The sequence below is a fragment of the Lolium perenne genome, chromosome 2 (assembly GCF_019359855.2).
Source record: "Lolium perenne isolate Kyuss_39 chromosome 2, Kyuss_2.0, whole genome shotgun sequence".
Taxonomy (NCBI): domain Eukaryota; kingdom Viridiplantae; phylum Streptophyta; class Magnoliopsida; order Poales; family Poaceae; genus Lolium; species Lolium perenne.
Genome location: NC_067245.2, coordinates 229,606,495 through 229,626,178, shown reverse-complemented (window position 1 = coordinate 229,626,178; position 19,684 = coordinate 229,606,495). Strand labels below are relative to the sequence as shown.

Sequence of the window (19,684 nt, the reverse complement as noted above, 5' to 3'; positions counted from 1 at the left end):
CCCCTTTATATAGGAGGCGGAGCCGAGGGATTCGTGTTGTACAAGTTACAGAGTCCGGGATGGTTTCTAACTCATCCCGCAAGATTACAAATAACGCTTCCTATTACAACTCTAGCTTCCCTTAATAATATCTTGGGCTTCCGAATCTTCTTATTCTTCGGGTAGTGGGCCTTCAGTAAACCCCGGGTACTATCTTCGGCAGGTCCATTTGGGATGCCTATGTCACTCGGATCCGGAGTGTAGGTCTGGTGTCAAGTCCGCGCTCTAATTCCTAGACAAGGCTCGTGCGTCGCGTTCTGGGGCGCACCATCTACCCGGTCACGACAACGCTTGCATCCATGAGGATCATGGGGTTGCGTGTGGTAGCGGTGGAAGGGTCAGCCATTGCCAGAGGGGGCATCATTGGCCGTCTCGCGCAACTTAGCATAAGAGGCCAGCCATGAATTGTGTTAGTTGGTTTTGCCATGTCACCATCATCTTGCTTCAACTCTGTAAAATTCTGTATTTTTTCATCAGATTACCTCGTCTTGTTTCAATTTAAGAAAAATATAGTTCGGTAATATATGAAAGTACTGCGGACTATGATAGGTGAAGAAACATGTCTTTTCATCATGTGGTTTCTCTTTATAACGTAGGGCTTATGCACCTCGGAAGGTGGCAGTCGGCGAAAGTCTGCTACACATGGAGCAGATTGAAGACGATCGTGACCTGCCGCACCACCCCTGCATCTAACAAGCACACAGCCTATGTTGGCTCCCACAGAAGAAAGAAGCACACGTAGCAGGCTTACTCTGATTTTTTTTTCTCAAGGTGCTCCACGAAGTTTGTATCTAAGCAATATCTATATATTCAACAAAAAATATATTTTATGAAGTAGATTTTTTCATCTTCCCGGTGCAACGCACGGGCATTTTTCCTAGTCACGTTCCCAACAAAGCAAACTGGGCCCTTTCCACAAAGTCCATTGCTCGTTTGAAGCGGTTTGTTCGGACATTTTCAGAAGGGAAGTTTGAGTGCAACCTTGCTCGGGGCCTTGTCTGGGGAAGACAGGACAGCGCATATCTCACTATCAATGGCACCTGCCCTAAGAAAAAAACTATCACTGGAACCAGATGCTAAGCAATGGCTGTTGTCGATGATTGAAACAATGAAGTCGGAGGACCTAACTCACATGTTGCAATCTTCATGATCACTAATATTGTCGCCGCCCTCATTTGAAACTTTGTGTTGTTCTTTTACAAATGGCAAAGACATTTCCAGCAAAGTGTTACTACACATACATTTGTCTAAAAATGTTGTTGATGGCTTCCCTTCGGGAGCCTATGGAGTAGCTATCTACTAGCTTGAACTTTTTATTTTCGCATGGGTTTTCACTCACGGACAAATATTCTCTAGATGGCATCCGAGCACGCAACCAATACTCCTTGATCAAACCAAATGGGCAAACTTACGGGCATGATGTGAGGACGCGTGTTGATTTGAACCAAATGGCCAAAACAAAAGACATTATATCGTGGAAAAGAAGAAGGTGTTAATTGATTTGAACCAAATGGTCGAAACTAAGGACAAAGGAATGACATTTTTCCTACAAATGTTTTCTTAGGGCATCTCCAGTGGGTTAACCTATTTCAAACACCAATGTATCCGTTTTTATATGTTTGGACCGGTGTGAGGAGAAACATGATGTCGTGCAGGTCCGCCGCCCAAACCCATTTAGTCCGCGCAGGTCATATTTGCTCCTCCCCTGCCTCCATTTCACCCAAGTGGCACATATGAATGGAAAACAATAATGTTGTTTACATATGCTCACATCTGCTTGATGTTGATCAAGAGTGTGGTGATCACGGATCTCACAATGCGCATGGAGAAATCGGCAAACTTGCTAGCTCAGGTTGCGGCTCAACCAATTTAACCTAAAATTGTCACTCTTGGTCATGGAGGCTCATTCTCAATGATCGTGTTGTACATGATCGCGCAACTAGTCATAACCTCCCACATGGTCTCAGTGCTCTATGTTCTAGCAGGGTGTGGTACAATAGTTCACTGGCGGAGTTACATTAGGGCCTAACTGGGTCATGGCCCACCTAGTTTTTTGCCGGAAAAGAATGTATGGCTATGTAGGAGAGGCCCAGCCCACTAGCACCTATTCCTATGTACCTTGCACGGCCTTCACACTCCCGGTAACGCCGTATCACCGACGATTCGTCCGCCGTCCGTCTCTAGCTCTGCCATGGAAGTAGGCACGACAATAAGGGGGACTGGGGGGAATTAGTGGAGCAGCAGCGGGCCAACAGAGAGTAGCGCCGCCCAAGGCCATGGGGCAGGGGTCGCCAAAGGCACGGACATGGCGAGCCGTCAGAGGTCCAGCAGCCATGCACTAGGAGCTGCAGCCAGCCAGCAAATCGAGCCCGTACTCATCTCTCTTACTAATCTCCATTGCCGGGTAGTTTCTCAAATTTTTCCAACCACTCTTTCCCACATTTCTTACTTAGGAATTTGACAAACATACGGAGTACATGTTTGTCTGGTGATTTTGACTAATGAGAGCAGAAGTATTGGGTAATGACTAATATCTAGTGAAGTGAGTAAGATTCTGAATAAAAAAAATCTTCTCCGTTATCATGGCCCGCCCAACATTTTCTTCGAAATTAGAGCACACCAAATGCTAAACCGGTCCATTTTCTCTTCTTCGGGGGCACGGGTTGTCTTCACGATTGTGAACCATTCAAGATAGATGCATTCAGCTAGATTATATAACCTATATATTGTATGCATGACCATTGACCTTGTAATGAACCACTATAGCATTGCCTTTCGCAAGCCTCTCAAATATCGAAAAACTTGTAGCATGTTGATATCATTGTAAGAATCTACCATACCGAAGAAAGAATGGCCGATCAGGTCCTGAACGTACCCAAAATCCAATCACGCAAATGGACAAATAGGTAACGGGCGACGCTGTTGGTGGGCGGCTCCAAGCCAACGGACGGCGAAGTTGACATCTTCAGGCGGTGTTAAGCGTGTGTAAGAACGCGGATAATAGGCCTGGCCAAGGCATAAAGTGAGAGAGAGAATTACGGATCCACGAGGCCTGCTTGTGTTGGGTTTAGGGCTAGCAAGAGGCGTAACCCGTTGAGACTTACCAAGAGGAGTGTACGATGAAATTTCGAGCTGTTTGTGTTTGGCTTTAGATTTTGAGGCATGTCCCTTATTTATAGAAGCTTGGGAAAGAAGTGCTCCACCTAGCGGTAGGGGAGCTCTACTTACCGCTCCAGTGCGGGAGGGAATGCCTCCTGCTCGTATATGCCTCCCTGTTGGGCTGCTCAGCTAATGTTTTGCTTTCTACAGTTTTTTTCCTGTTATTTTGTTATTTTAATTTTTTCCCTTGTAAAATGTTCGAATTTGAAAACTATTTCAACTAAAATTGCTTGAATTTGAACACTATTCAAATTTGAAATATGTTCAAATTTGAAATTATTTGAACTTGATAATTGTTCAAGAGGAGAATCGTTGCAAAGATTGTAACCTTCATCACACATCTGCTTTTCCAAATAGAGTCCACCACTTTTGGAATAGAGAGGCTCCAAAAACTGATAAAACAAGATGATCCATTGCACCTACAAGTACTCCCTCCATCCCAAAATATGTTGTAAACATTATATTTTGAAAATTTTAACCAATTATACAACAAAATGTTCTCACTCCCTCTCAAAAAGTACATGTCTCGATTTTTGTCTAAATGTGGTTATGTATAGATCTAAATTATGTCTCAAAAAGTATACATCTAAATTTAGATAAAGTTGGAAGGTCTTTTGTGGGACGGGGGTGTATCAACCTTATTGCGGTGAAATAATTTTCATACTATATGTATTTCATATTATAGATATTGATATTTTTTGTTATAAAGTTAGTTAATAAATTTATAATGTTTAAATTTAACTGAAAAGTATAGGCAACGAATTGGGACAAAGGGAGTACGACGTTGAAGTATGTACTGGCGCGTAGTAGGTTAACAGTCTAATCCGGCAATGTAAGACATTTTGGCAAGGTAAAATAGTTTGCCAAGACGTGTTGCGTTATAGAACGGAGATTAACAAATACTCCGTATGTTGTAATCAACTAACCTTTGTGCAAGCCTAGCGAGAGGAACGTGCATCGAGAACCAACCCGTGGTTGGATGGTTAGGAGGGCAGTGGCACCCCCGGCCCACCAGAGTTCAAATCCCAGATTTGACACTTTGGTGTCTCATAAAGGCGGAATATTCTTCAGTGGGAGACGACGTTCCTGTCGACAGCGAGGCGTCTGTGGTGACTTCGTCAATCTCAAGACTCGCCGGATCAGTTATTCAACGCAGTCGCTTGGAGGTGCTCATAGGGGTAGGGTGTGCGTGTGTGCGTTCATAGGGGTGAATATGTACGCGTTGTATGAGCGTCTTTGATTGTACTGTGTTTCGCAAAAAAAAAAAAAGAGGAACGTGCATCAAATTTTCAGCAGGGGAAGCATGGATCAATTTCGTATACCACAAAGTAGGCTTTTTTTTTGAACAAACAAAGTAGGCTCGAGGCAGCGATCATATGCATCACATTGATCGAGCAAAAAAACACATTAATTATTTACGTGAGGCCCGCAATGCAACATAAAGATTATGATACAGTACTGAAATAATCAAGTAAAAAAATCTTAAAAAGAGGAACAAGTCAAGAAGCGGATGCCAAAGGGATTGGTTTAGAGGAGGATTATGCGAGTCGGATCGCTAGCTGTAGTCTGCCGTCTGCGGGCGATGTGCCAGCATGACCGAGGACGAGGAGCGGGAGGAGTGGCAAATGGTCACGTTGCTGGATCCATTCATCCATCCAGGTTCGGTACACGGCGGCCAAGATTTAGAGCTGCCTTGCGTGCGTGACCGATGCAAGATTAATGAAGCTAGCGTCGATGCACCATACCGGTACATTCCTGGTCAGTTGAGAAGCATTTCTGCACCAGGAGGAGGGCCCACCACTGGATTCTGCAGGACCACACTCCACACCGCGCCCGGAACGCACAGCAGGTGACTTGGCTCAGGTGGGTCCCTCCCTGCCCCAGCTGGCAGCTGCGATCTGATCTTGTTTGGGTTCATTAATGTGCCACACGATGCATTGGGATTTCCCCGGAAGAAAAGATAATGCCTCGTTAGGTTAATTAGTTTTTGGACTTGTATGGTCACGAAATTTCTAAAATGTGTTTCGCCATCTAATATGAATGTTCATGTGTGCCAAATACGGTTTACACACATTCCCTGAAAATCGGCAAGACAGATGAAGAAAATGGTCCCTTGTCAAGACGTACTATGAGGTAGATAAATCCGCGACATCCTTTTTAGCACGGATGTTCGTGTATTTGATTGCCTAAAATCAGCGCATCTACTAGAAATTTCTCGAGCAGACAAAAGTGTTTTCTGTGAAACAACTTTGGTGCAAATGCTTATGTATGCCGACGAGAATGTTTGCTTGTGGACGGAGTGTTCGCAGCGAATAAAAGTATTCTATATAAATAGCATATGTTGAGCTCAATTTCAATACGATTGACGTCGGGGCAGGGTTTTCGGTACTAGTCTATCTGACGTGTATGTGGGATCATTGTGATATCTGACGTGTATGTGGGATCGTTGTGGATGCGTTTGTGTTGCGTGTGTTCCTTCATGTGCAGACGCTCTTGTTTCTGAATGTAAATCGCATCTCTACACTTGCTAGTTCGCATCCGCCTACTTGTTTTCTAGCAGTACTGTACTAGTGAATCATCGATCGACTGGTGATCTGTTTTGGCAAACCAGAGCAGAGGTGGACGAATCATGCATTTTGCTCAAGAATGAGCCCTTGCTACTAGCAAATCTTGTGCGTCGGCATGCCCTGTTTTGAGTTTAGTTACCCGGTAGCTGTACGTCTCATGCATTTGTTTTGTGTTAGTTCAAGCATGGGCCCTTGGCACGAGTAAAATAGCGTTCATCTTCATGCTCTGTTTTAAGTTTTGATTTCCTGGTACTGGATTGTTGTAGCATAGAGTTAAAGAAATTCACAAGCATTTTCCCTTGGAACTGTAAATTGATTCATCGATTCATGCTTTACTTCCCTCTTCACATGTACGTAACTGCACATGGATTCTTATACATACATGTGCCCATGGACTCCATTCATGCTCTAGTTTCTGTATGGAAAACACATCTCTACACTTGCTAGTTCGCATCCGTGTAATTACTTTCTACTGTCTTGTGAATCTCCGATCGACTGGGGATTTGATTTGGCAAACTAGAGATGGACGTATCATGGGATTTTGTTCAAGAATGCCGCCCATGGATTTCTCATGCTCTGTTTTGAGTTTTTTTTCCAAACGATCCTAGGATCGGATTTCATTATCATGGGATTTTTTTTCTCATGCTCTGTTTTGAGTTTGGTTACCCGGTAGATGGATGTCTCATGCATGGACGTCTGAGGGATTCTGTGCTAGTTCAGGCATGCGCCCTTGGTGCTACTACATAGCATCACGTCCATGTTTATACTCTGTTTTGAGTTTTGGTTTCCTGGTAGATTGATGTAGCATAGAGTTAAACAAATTGGCAAGCATTTGCCCTTGTAACTAGTAAACTGTGTCATCGATTCGATTCACGCTCTACTCCACTCTGTACATGTACGTAACCGTTACATGGATGCATGCAATCGATTCTTATACATACTCGTGTCATATGCAGGTGATAAAGCACAGGATTCTTCCCGTCATCACCGTGATACTGCTCTGTTTGATCCTCATTGGCGAGCTGACACCTGATTACACCGTTTGGACGGGCAAGCTTCGCCAGATGGATGGCAAGGACTGGACAGGGGCCATGTTTGTGGGCATCGGCGATATCACAGCGCTACTACTGATCTATTCCCCAATGTAAGCTCGTTGCCTTAATTGACACTTTGATCACCTCGCCTTGTTTTTTTTACCTGGATCACCTCGCCTTGTCATACTCAGACTTGTGATCCCAAGCTCTACTGTTGCATTGCAGAGACACCATCTTTACTGTGGTCATCGAGGGCTCCGTCGGTCACCGCCTGCTGGAGCCCTATGTCGCCGCCTTGTGTAGCTGTTTCGTCTGGTCCCTCTACGGCCTGTGCGGCGCCAAGAATATCAACTTCTCGGTCTTGATCGTGAACGGCACCGGCTTCATCTTCTACAGCATCTACACCATTGTCATGGTCCGCAAGGGCAATGGCATTGCCTTGGGCGTCCTGCGCGTGGTGGCAGGCGCCGTCCTCACCATGCTCCTCACCGGCGCCTTCGCCGTGGGCGGCTGCTACCTCGACGCCAGTTATGGCTGCAACAAGGCGGCAATCATCGGCTGGTCAGGGGCGCTACTCAGCTTCGCAATGTATCTGATGCCTGCGATTCAGAACTTCGTAAGTACATGCTCCCACCCATTTTCATCCTAGCTGTGCTACGTATGTTACTATACCCTTGTCTTGCTGATCTGCATATGTGTGCATAGATATATGAATTGCTTTCCTGTAATTTCAGATTAACATCCAGGAGATGCCCCTCCAGATGGTGCTTGCGTCTGTGCTCAATGCGTCTGTGTGGAGTGCCTATGGCATCACCATCGGCGACGAGCGGATGTCGGTAAGTCATCTCTTGTACTGCTTTGTTACGTACAATTGACTGCTTGATGATGTAGTTCAACTTATGATATGTAAGCTTGCTCAGTGACACAGTTAATATTGTGCACATTGCAGTCCCCCAACGTCTTCGGCGCCCTCATCTGCATGGTCCAGCTGCTGCTCTACTTCTTCAGCAAGCTACGTGCCCAGGGTCCACCGAGAGAGCTCCAGGAGCAAGAAGGGCTTCTGCGAGGCAACTGAATCACTGGATCATTGAGCGGAGGCGGTGGCGATGAGTAGATAGGATTGCTATGGCCTATGGGAAAGTTCAGTATGACTGCCTGATATGTTTGAATGATCAATCGAATCGACTTCAGTATCCCTCCTAGCTTAATTGCTCCCTAGGCTAGGATGGATGAATGCTCGAGTTCCCCTGATATGAATGGTTTGTTTTCTTTGCTCCTTGAGGGATGGATGGTACACTGATTGATCCTAGATGTGTTACCCGTTGGTCACCATATGCCACTTATTGACCTTGCGATGTATCATCATTTTCTACTGGCCTAGGTTAACTTTAAACATGCGCTTGTTAACTACACATTGTATTGATTTTCTCAGGCTCGCAACCAAGTTAGCATGCTTACGTAAGTTCTTCACATCTTGATGACACAATAACAACGAACTAGTCGAATGCAACAACAACAAGAAAGAGACAATTACCAAGTCAAAAATGATTTTGGACATATAGCATGTGGTTTTCCTTCCTATAGCGACAAATACGCCCATCGTGTCTCCTTAAGTACAATATCCTGCAAGAATAAAAAAATCGCGTATTTCCCCACTTTGGTTCTCTTCATCTACTTTTGCCTTAGCATTGTCGACTGAGCACCTTATGAGCTAGAAATAATCCTTTTTTTTTTACCCTCAAAAAAAAATCATTGCGTCATACACTTATGAGCTAACGATCATGCTTGCTCGAGGAGGAGGTTGTTAATAGTTCGGATCCTCGTGTTCTTTGCAAATCTATAATATCACCTTGTTTGATATTATCTCACTGAAGTGATAAATTCTTAATTTTATGTTTGTCCTTTCAGTGAAACTTTCCTCTTGTACACAATGACGTTTCCTTCCATCAAATGTAGAGTTTCACATACTTTGTCATATGTACTCGGAAACACACTTATGTGGGAAACCCATTTCCTTAGCCAACATTATCGATGTAGATTCATATGCCGATGCATCCTCGTGCTTAGCCATTTTACTCAGACTCACACTGAAACTAGATTACCAATCTACTAAAGTAGTATTCCAACTTGTACTAGCATAACAACTTTACGTCTTCAAGTTTTACTATTCTTTAGTGTTTTAGAATTCTATTCTCAACTCTAACTAGAAACTTGAGAATTACCTTCATTCTGTAGTTCAATGATTTTCTCTCTGAAAACCCATTCTTCTAGCTAAGAACATGGATCACGTTATGTAATTTGCACAACATGGTTTTATGATAGAACTCTATGACCAATTCATTTATTGAATTTCATTTCTTCTATTGAATTTCATTTCTTCTCAAAGGGAAGATCAAGTAATACTTTTTTACTTAATAAGATCAAATATCCAAATACTTTGCAATCTTTAAATGCAATTCACCCTTAGGATCTTCATGATTCATAAATCATCTATCGTATTTGGTCTACCATCGCTTCCTTGTAGTTTGTAGGTATGTCTTTACTCTAAGACAGATGAATCAAGAATATTATTTCACCTGACATCATAATTCATTCTTGATTCCTACTTTCTCTAAGTATAACTTAAACTTTCAGATTTCATGATCATTATCTTTTTAATCCCTCCTTTATAGTAAAGTTTTGATATGGACAATTTTCCATTGCGCAACTTTGTCATTTGGAGACAAGGTCAATTACCTCAGTTTTAATTTTACTTTCTTCCTATTTTTCATTTGCATGAGAACGAGATTCTCTAGAACGCACCATACTTAGCAACACAAAATTTTCTATTTAGGTTTTGCGAAGGATGCATTCATAATTCATACTTAAGAATACTCTACAAAGACTTTAGTCATTTTTATTCTAAATTATCCCGTAATTTAAAATCTCATGAACCTTAGGTGGTTTCGTTATAAAAGAGTGTTTGCTAATTTATTATTCTAATTGTCCGCTGTAAGTAATATTGGTAACATGCTAAGAGATGTATAACTCATCCAATACATTGAATATAACGGATGAAGCCTGGTGATCAGGGGGATACATGAGCACTCCTTCTCTGCTCGACACATGTCTAACGACATTAGCATTGTACACGCATCGACGCGGTCCAGCGCGTCGAGTGGAAGGGCGGAGAGACGCGGGAAAGGTGCACGGCGACGCGCTTGGCCGGGGAGACACTGGCGCGGCCTCTGATGCGCGAGGTGGAGACTGGTGAGGTGGAGGCGGAGGCCGGTGAGGTAGTGGCTGTTAGTGAGTAGCAGAATCCAATGGTGGTGGACCAAATCCAACGGTGATAACCGGGTGCTCACGTATCCCCTGATCACCAAATTCACTCTCTTGAATATACCAGCCTATTTGTACAACCGGCAGCATTGCTTCAAAGTAAGAAAAGAAAGTTTTATAGTACATAGAGAATGACATGCGGGTCCCATTTAGCAGCAGCGGTATCACCGTTTGAGAGGCGGCAGGGGATCGAAAGAAAAAGTCAAGTGACCAAATATCAGGTGCCAAAAAATCCAAGAAAAGAAAGTTTTATAGTACATAGAGGATGACATGCTGGTCCCATTTAGCAGCAGCGGTATCACCGTTTGAGAGGCGGCACGGGATTAAAAGAAAAAGGCAAGTGACCAAATATGAGGTGCAAAAAATAACTCCAAGAAAAGAAACTTGATTGCACATAGAGTATGGCATGCGGGTCCCATTTAGCAGCAGCGGTCTCAACGTTTCCAAGGCGGCACGGGATCAAAAGAAAAAGGAAGTAGCAAAAAATCAGGGGGTCAAAAAAAATTCAAGAAAAGAAAGAATTTTCATTCATAGAGGATGACATGCGGGACCCATGATCCTACATCGTAAATGGCTCGATCGGAGAGCGTTGAACGAGACGGCACGATCGAGAAAAAAACAATGCTAGAGAGGATGCCATCTGGGCCCTACATCCCCGGGCGGTGCGGATTTGCGATGACTCGGCCAGTGAACCCGAGAATTCATGATGCACCACGTCTCGGGCCACCATACGCGACGTTTTGGACGTTTTCGTCGGGCTAGGTGGCCACAAAAACGAGAAAAAAAAGTTTTGACATGCACCATGGAGAGACCAAAAATCGTTGGCCATGGTGCAGCAGCAACCACGGCGTGACTTCAACTTCGTCGGCTATGGCAACTTTTCTTGTAGTGCCAAGGCATGATCATATGAGTTTCAAAATACTCATAGTTAGTTTTATTCAAATAGTTTGAACTATAATTCGTAATGTAAATGGCATTAGTTTTATGATATTCCATATAATTAATAAGTTATGATTTAAATAAAAATGTGTGGTTTTTATGCACTTTAGACCCTGTGGTTTACCTTATTTGGTAATGAGTTTAAAATTGAATTAAATCAGACACACAAAGGTAGTTGCTAGCTTTTAAGTGTTAATAAATTAGGGTTTGATTCTCAAATACTGTGTGGTTGTAAGGAATACCATGTTGAGATCTTTTATAAGATCTCGTATTTGATCCTCACTTAAGGTGTTGTTATAGCAAAGCTAATCCCATTTGATCTAGCTCATAGATAAAATCATCTCCACCCAAAACAGAGTTTTAGCAAAGATCACAGTGAAGTTTATAGCGCTTGACTTGATGATCTACTTCAATTCCATCAAGTCAAGTAAAACTTCAGTTACTGTGACATGTTTTATTTGAAAGCGCGAAAATTCCCCAGATTTTCTATGCATGAATGCAATGCACACTTTGGTGTTCTCTCATTTTATAGCCTCTAAAACCGGGATATTACATCATGTACTCCCATCGGGAGTTCAAGATATTATGTCACCATGTGACTCGAGTAAATACACCATTCCAGCAGCCGATAAAGGCACTCGACAATATATTCTCAGAGAGCATCCGCCGCGGTAAAAACTCTGAATGTCGTAATATTTTACGAAGGTAAGTCCCTAGGATCCGTCCTGTGTGGCATGGTATCGCACCCAATGCGCTCTACTACTTTATCCGTGTCAACAAACACGAAGAAAAATCCTAGCGGACGCGTTAGGTACTCAATAAAATATAACTGAAATTTGGTTCATGATAAGTCCTTAGGTGGCGCGTGTCGATTATGCCAGCAACCCGAGTTCAAGTCCAGGGACTTGAGCTTGAAGTAGGTTTATGCAGGTTCGCCACAAGAGCAGTTAATTGGCACCTGATCCGTCAGATGAACCAACCCCATTTACGAGCATCCCTGTACGAAATAGACGTTATATAGAAATATTCGACTCATCGGTATGTAAAGATATGATTTGATTCTACATTGGAGATTTTGCTTGATTCTACGATTCAAGCAAAACCTCGGGGGCTACTGACATAGGCATCCCCAATGGGTCTGCCGAATAAGGTACCCGAGGATATTTGGAGGCCTACGACCCGAATCTTTCAAGTCTCGGAAGCCCAGTAAATGTCAATATGGAAGATAGAGTTATTTTAGGGATTGAGAGTCATGTAATTGTACGGGAAGGACTTCGATAGTCTCCCAGAGTTTGTAACTTGTACGACACGGAAAGCCTCGACTCCACCTCCTATGTAAAGGGGAGCCGAGGGTGAAAGAAAGAATCGAGTCCATTGTCAACATACACCGTAGTTTTCATAGTCGAGTACCTTTATGGCTGAACCTTCGAGATCTACTTGCCCTCTACTTTCTACGAAACTCTAAGTCTACAATCTGTAGGCATTGACAAGTTAATCTCTTGTCAGCTAGCTCCGCTCGATTCAGAAGGGCAGTCGACACTAGGTCGGGGCGGTCGGGTTGGGGAAGAGACTCGGGTGCAAGTTCTCGAATGCCAAGCGATGTGTACCTCTGGGGCTCGACTTTCGGGATTGACCTCTCTCCATAGCAATCGGGCCAGTCAATATTCAACCCAAATACCTAGCCCCAATGTCTAGTACAACCAAACAACTCAAATTGAGGTATTCGGGTCGTGGATGCCCCAATATCCAAAGCCAATGCTCAAGACAAATATCCAAACACTGCCTTAGTGTATTTGCAGTGCAACGTGGCTTACACCCGCCATATTTGAACCGATATATGTCTGATGACAAATTGTTGCCTCATATCACTGAACCTTGGGTGGTGCACGCTACTAGGGAGAACACTCCATTGGTATTTATGATGAGGACATCCCTACTACACCACTACCTCCGTCATTGATGAATGAAGATGAACCTGCTGTGAAGCTCAAGTCCAATGAAGTTCGGATTGGACCAATTACAAGAGCTCGTGCGAAGCTACTTAAACAACAGGTGAACTTGTTTTTAAACGATACTTTGATTGATGAGAACTTTATACTGCCTAAGTCCTATTACTTATGTATCATCAGGTATCAAGAGGAGACGAGCATCGCACGAGGAGAGGAGCAGCTGGACATGAAGACGGACGTCAAGATGGCCGTGAAGCTGGATATGGAGCTGGACATGAAGATATCTCATGGACGCGCGAGGGAGGAGCGGGAGGCATGCGCGAGAGGAGAAGAAGACGTCCAGGCCGGTCCAGAACCCGGTCAGACCGGCCGCCAGACCGGACCGCCCGGTCCCTGGCCCGGTCGACCGGTCGCCAACCGGTCGCCAACCGGATGAGATTTATCGTACCGGGCAAAAACCGGAAAGTTGCGAAGTTTCCGGTTGCCAGCCCGGTTGACCGGACCACAGACCGGCCCGCCCGGTCCACAGCCCGGTTGACCGGATTCCAGACCGGACCAGTCCGAGTCTGTCTCGACCAGCTCTATTCTGGGTCGGTTATTCTTGTATCTTTTCGACCAGAACTCGTCCCGGACGCCTATATAAGTGCCTTGGACGACCCCCTAGCTGCTTTAGACCACGTTTAAGATAAACCCTAGTTCATAGTTGTTTGCTAAGCAAAACTATTGTTCCCCAACTCTCCAATTCGTTGCGATCTGGAGTTTTATGCTACTGAAAGTTTGTGTGATCTGCTGTTCCATTGGGGATTAGAAGATTGCAATCTACCGCTTCGTGGTCGGCGGCTATGTGCGCAAGTGTGTGGAGTTGCGAATATCTTGCAGGGTTGAGAGCTGTTGCATTGGCATCAGGAATCAATCGAGAGACTTCGTCGGCATCATACAAGTTATCCTCCTCATCATCATCGATTTCATCCGCTGCTACCATCGTGTGTTCATCACCACCCGTCGCTTACTGAGAAGATCGGGCCACCCCTTATCATCTTGGTATCAGATTTCCAGTTTTCCTCGGTAAGCCATCCACAATCCACCCCATAGTTGAGTTGTGAGTGTTTCCTATCCAGAAAAAGCCATAAAAAGTTAGGGTTAGGGTTTGCCATAGCCTTAGATTGCACTAATTTCGAGTTTTAGTTGCTTTTCGTAGTTGTTTTTGCGTATCTTTTCTTTCTAGCTAGTATTTTAGGGTTTGAGTTTACTCTATCATCTTGTGTTACTATATCTAGTGGTGTCAGTTTTGTTACTCCGAGTCCACATAGCGTACAGTGTGCTTGTTCCCAACCATAGACACAGCCTATCGATATAAAGTGACTAGGAACTTCCCCAGAAGAGACTAGTTTTACCGCTCGACAGGCTGCTCGTTAGGTTATCGGTGCTTTGCATATTTCTGTTGGCCGTGTTATCAAGGAGTTGTGTCATATATCAAAAAAAAGAAAGAGAAAATTGAAAAGAAGCAAAAAGAGCTACATAGCTGCGTGTGTTATACAAAAAGAAAAATCCAAAAACGAAAAGTGAAGTGCTAGTTGAATCAAGTGAATGCCTAAGTTTACTTTACTGCACCCGTAGTTGAGCAATCTTGTGCCTGTCTCGTTGAGCTTTGCTAGCGTCTCTCTAGTGCATTGCAACTTTTTCTACATATAGTTGCATTGCCCCATTATATCGCCTTGTGTGAGTATCATTGGTTGTCTACGGTCAGCGCTAGAGCTTGTTATTGGTGCAAATAGGTAGCCTACCTACAGCTCCACATATATCCTGCTTTGTCGTGTGATTTGTTCTTATACCCTTGATATTCGCTTCGCTACATCCGTGCACTAGTCCGTCAATCCAAGTTGGTAAGCAATACTAATTCACTTTGGAGCGGTAAGATTCACCTTTCTTATCAGTTTTGAGTGAGTTGTGAGAGTACCACCAAAGATTTTTGTTTAGTGCACTAACCTACTAATCATGTCTTCTTCTGAGTTCAATGTGATGCAGAAAAAGGATCCGTCCACGCCGGTTACTTGGATGGAATATGAGGCTCTTCGTGATCACCTCACACGTGAACTTCGTGGTGCTACTGAGACATTTGATACTGAAATTCAGGGTGTCAACTTGAAGGTCGATGAGGCTACTACGGCTATTAACACCGTTCAGACATCGATGACGACTCTTCAAGCATCCATGAATACTTTGATGCAAGCTGTCCAGGATATCCGTACAATGGTACAACAACAACCACAACAACCACTTGATGAAGATGGCAGTGTCAATGGTGACAATGCAGATGCTGCTGCTGCTCAAGGCATGGGACGTGGTGTTGGTCGTGGTCTTCCACGTGGCGTCAATCGCGGTTTTGCTGAAATTGGAGCCCGCCGTGTTCCTCAACAACAAGACGATGGTTTGGGTAAGCCCAAGTTCTCAATTCCCAGATTTGAAGGAGGTACTGATGTTGAAGAATATCTTACATGGGAGCTGAAGATTGAGAGACTATGGCGTTTACATCCTGATTATACTGAAGATAGGAAGATCAAACTTGCTTCCTCTGAATTTGATGGCTACGCATTGCGTTGGTGGGATGCTCTTGTTCAGAATCAAGAAGAAGATGGTGAGCTGCCTATTATCACTTGGCGTACTATGAAGGCGGCAATGAGAGCTCGTTTTGTCCCTACCAATTACTTGCGTTCCGTTTTTGACAAGTTGACCCAATTGAAGCAAGGTGTGTTGACAGTTGATGCTTATTATATGGAGATGGAGATGCTTATGCAGCGTGCCCGTGTCCGTGAGTCTTTGGAGATGACACTACAGCGTTTTCTCAATGGACTCAAGTTTAATATCAAAGGTATTGTGCGTCATCACAAATATGCTACCATGAATGAGTTACTACATCATGCAAGAGAAGCTGAGTCACAGTTGGCTGAAGAAGCGCGCAACGAGAGGGCCGTGCTACAGGCGCAGGGCGCTACACGCCTAGGCCGCCGCCTTCTACGGCGCCATCTACGCGTCCTATGGATGTTCCTTCTTCGTCTAGCAAGCCGGTCTCCAATGTGTCTAACACAAAGAAGCCCGTCCCTGCAGCAAGTGGAACTGGTTCTAGTATGTCTACAGCGCGCAACCGTGATATGGTTTGTCATACATGTGGTGGCAAGGGTCACTTCAAGAAGGATTGTCCTAATCGCAAAGTTATGATCATTAATGAGGACAATGAGTATGAAACTGGAGATGATGTTGATCCAAATGCTCCAGATGAGGATGATTATGATAGTGATGGTTATGATGCTTTTCCTTCTGAAGCTCAAACTATTGTTGTCTCGCAGCGTGTTCTTAATGTGCAGTCAAGTGCATCTACACAGCGCTGTAATTTGTTCCAAACAAAGGCACTAGTTGGTCCTGATAAAGCTTGCAAGGTTATTATTGATGGCGGAAGTTGTCGCAATTTAGCAAGCAAAGAGTTATGTGCCAAGCTGAAACTGAAGTATCTACCGCACCCGCATCCATATTATATTCAGTGGTTGAGCAATAATGGTGAGATGAAGGTGAGCCACATGGTGCGTGTTGATTTTGAGATTGGACCGTATAAGGATTCCATTGACTTTGATGTGGTTCCTATGACGGTTTGCCATCTACTGTTGGGCCGGCCATGGCTCTATGACCGATCTGTGCAACACAATGGCCGCGCCAATACATATCACTTGGAGTTCAAGGGCAAGAAAATTAACTTACAGCCTATGTCACCGCAGCAAATTGTCAATGAGTCTCGTCAGAAGATTGAAGTAAACTTGGAGGATGCATCCATAGATAGGCGCGAGAATTGTAATGCCGTGAGTGATATAACGAAAAGTGAGAGAGTGAATTCCTTAGTCTCATTAGCCACCAAACAAGACATGAGAGAATTTTGTGAGGATCCTACAGCCATGCCTATTGTGCTCATGTACAAGGGTACGGTTTTGGTTTCTAACGATATGACCCCTCTTCCTCTTGGTGTTTCTAATGTTTTGCAGGAATTCAGCGACGTGTTTCCGGACGAGGTACCCGCAGGACTTCCACCATTGCGAGGTATTGAGCATCAAATTGACTTGATCCCCGGAGCATCGCTGCCCAATAGGGCGCCATATAGAACAAATCCCGAAGAGACGAAGGAGATACAGAAGCAAGTACAAGCGCTACTCGACAAAGGTTATATCCGCATAAGCCTTAGTCCTTGTGCTGTTCCTGTTATTCTTGTTCCTAAGAAGATGGTACATGGCGTATGTGCGTAGATTGTAGAGCGATAAACAACATTACTATTCGATATCGTCATCCTATTCCCCGTTTAGAGGATATGCTAGATGAATTGAGTGGTGCTGCTGTTTTTACTAAAATTGATTTGCGTAGTGGTTATCATCAAATTAGGATGAAAGAAGGGGATGAGTGGAAAACCGCCTTTAAAACAAAATTTGGTTTATATGAGTGGTTAGTAATGCCTTTTGGTTTGACTAATGCACCTAGCACTTTTATGAGACTGATGAACCATGTTTTGCGTGATTTTATTGGCAAGTTTGTGATTGTGTATTTTGATGACATATTAATTTACAGCCGCAATGAATCTGATCATATTATACATATTCGACATGTTTTGCAAGTGTTGCGTGATAGTAAACTCTATGGTAATTTTGAGAAGTGCACATTTTGCAAAGATAAGGTCATATTTCTGGGTTATGTTGTCTCTAAGCATGGAGTAGAAGTAGATGTGTCTAAAATTGAAGCTATTCAAAATTGGCCTACTCCCATGAATGTGAGTCAAGTAAGAAGTTTTCATGGTCTAGTTGGGTTTTATCGCCGTTTTGTGCCCAATTTTTCTACTATTGCTGCACCTTTGAATGAATTGACTAAAAAGGGTGTTACATTTGAGTGGGGCGTTGCCCAAGATCATGCTTTTGATGAACTGAAACGATTGTTAACTTCTGCACCGTTGCTTGCACTTCCTGATTTCAATAAGCAATTTGAGATTGAATGTGATGCTAGTGGTATTGGAATTGGTGGTGTGTTGATGCAAGAGGGTCGCCCAATTGCATATTTTTCTGAGAAACTTTCTGGTGCTAAGTTGAACTATCCTATCTATGATAAAGAATTGTATGCTTTAATTAGAGTTCTTGAGGTTTGGCAACATTATTTGTGGCCAAAAGAATTTATCATACATTCTAATCATGAAGCTTTGAAATATCTGAAAGCTCAATCTACTTTGCATAGGCGTCTTGCTAAGTGGGTTGAGTTCATTGAGTCTTTTCCGTACATTATTAAGCATAAGAAGGGAAAAGATAATATTGTTGCTGATGCTCTATCTAGGAAGACTATGCTGTTAACTCATCTTGATGTTAAAATTCCTGGATTAGAGGTGCTATGTGATTTATATGCGACTGACCATGATTTTGCCGAACCATACCGCTTGTGTGTTATTGGTAAAGCATGGGAAAAATATCACATACACGATGGGTTCTTGTTTCGAGCTAACAAACTATGTATTCCAGAATCGTCTGTGCGTTTGCTCTTATTGCAGGAATCTCATGCTGGAGGTTTGATGGGTCACTTTGGGCGTGAGAAGACGCTACTCATGCTCGCTGATCACTTTTATTGGTCAAAGATGAGGCGGGACGTGGACAGGGAGATTGTTCGACTACATGGAGTCCCGAAGACTATTGTTTCTGATCGTGATGTGAAGTTCATGAGCTACTTTTGGAAGACACTTTGGGGAAAGCTGGGGACAAAGCTACTGTTCAGTACTACTTGTCATCCCCAAACTGATGGTCAAACTGAAGTGGTGAATCGAACTTTGTCACAACTGTTGAGATCCATGATCAAGAAGAACCTGAAGGAGTGGGAAGAGTGTTTGCCGCATGTGGAGTTTGCTTACAACAGGGCGGTACACTCTACCACGGAGCTATGTCCTTTTGAGGTGGTGTATGGTTTCAAACCCATTACTCCACTTGACTTGTTGCCTTTGCCCATACATGAGCGAGTTAACATGGAGGCATCCAAGAGGGCAGATTTTGTGCGTAAGATCCATGTGAAGACTAAAGAGTTGATCGAGAAGAAAGGCAAGAGCAATGCTGCAAGGATGAACAAGAAGCGCAAAGAGATGTTGTTCAAGCCTGGTGATATGGTCTGGGTACATTTTCGCAAGGATAGGTTCCCGAAACTACGGAAGTCTAAGTTGAAGCCTCGTGGTGCTGGTCCTTACAAAGTGCTTGCCAAGATCAATGATAATGCATACTCGATAGATCTTCCAGTTGATGAGTTTGGTGTCAGTAATTCTTTCAATGTTGCTGATTTGACACCATATGACGGAGAAGACCTTGGAGCGTCGGGGTCGACGCCTTTTGAAGGGGGGGGGAGATGATGAGGACATCCCTACTACACCACTACCTCCGTCATTGATGAATGAAGATGAACCTGCTGTGAAGCTCAAGTCCAATGAAGTTCGGATTGGACCAATTACAAGAGCTCGTGCGAAGCTACTTAAACAACAGGTGAACTTGTTTTTAAACGATACTTTGATTGATGAGAACTTTATACTGCCTAAGTCCTATTACTTATGTATCATCAGGTATCAAGAGGAGACGAGCATCACACGAGGAGAGGAGCAGCTGGACATGAAGACGGACGTCAAGAT

At 43.7% G+C, this 19,684-nt stretch overlaps 1 protein-coding gene across 1 annotated transcript; it reads left to right on the top strand.

Annotated features, from left to right (window-relative positions):
• Positions 1–4,790: 4,790 nt before the first annotated feature.
• Positions 4,791–7,874, top strand: LOC127329203 (bidirectional sugar transporter SWEET4-like). The gene is made up of 5 exons (XM_051355738.1): positions 4,791–4,862; positions 6,722–6,909; positions 7,025–7,415; positions 7,534–7,635; positions 7,749–7,874. Exons 1-5 carry the CDS (start codon positions 4,791–4,793, stop codon positions 7,872–7,874), a joined length of 879 nt encoding a protein of 292 aa, XP_051211698.1.
• Positions 7,875–19,684: the final 11,810 nt, after the last annotated feature.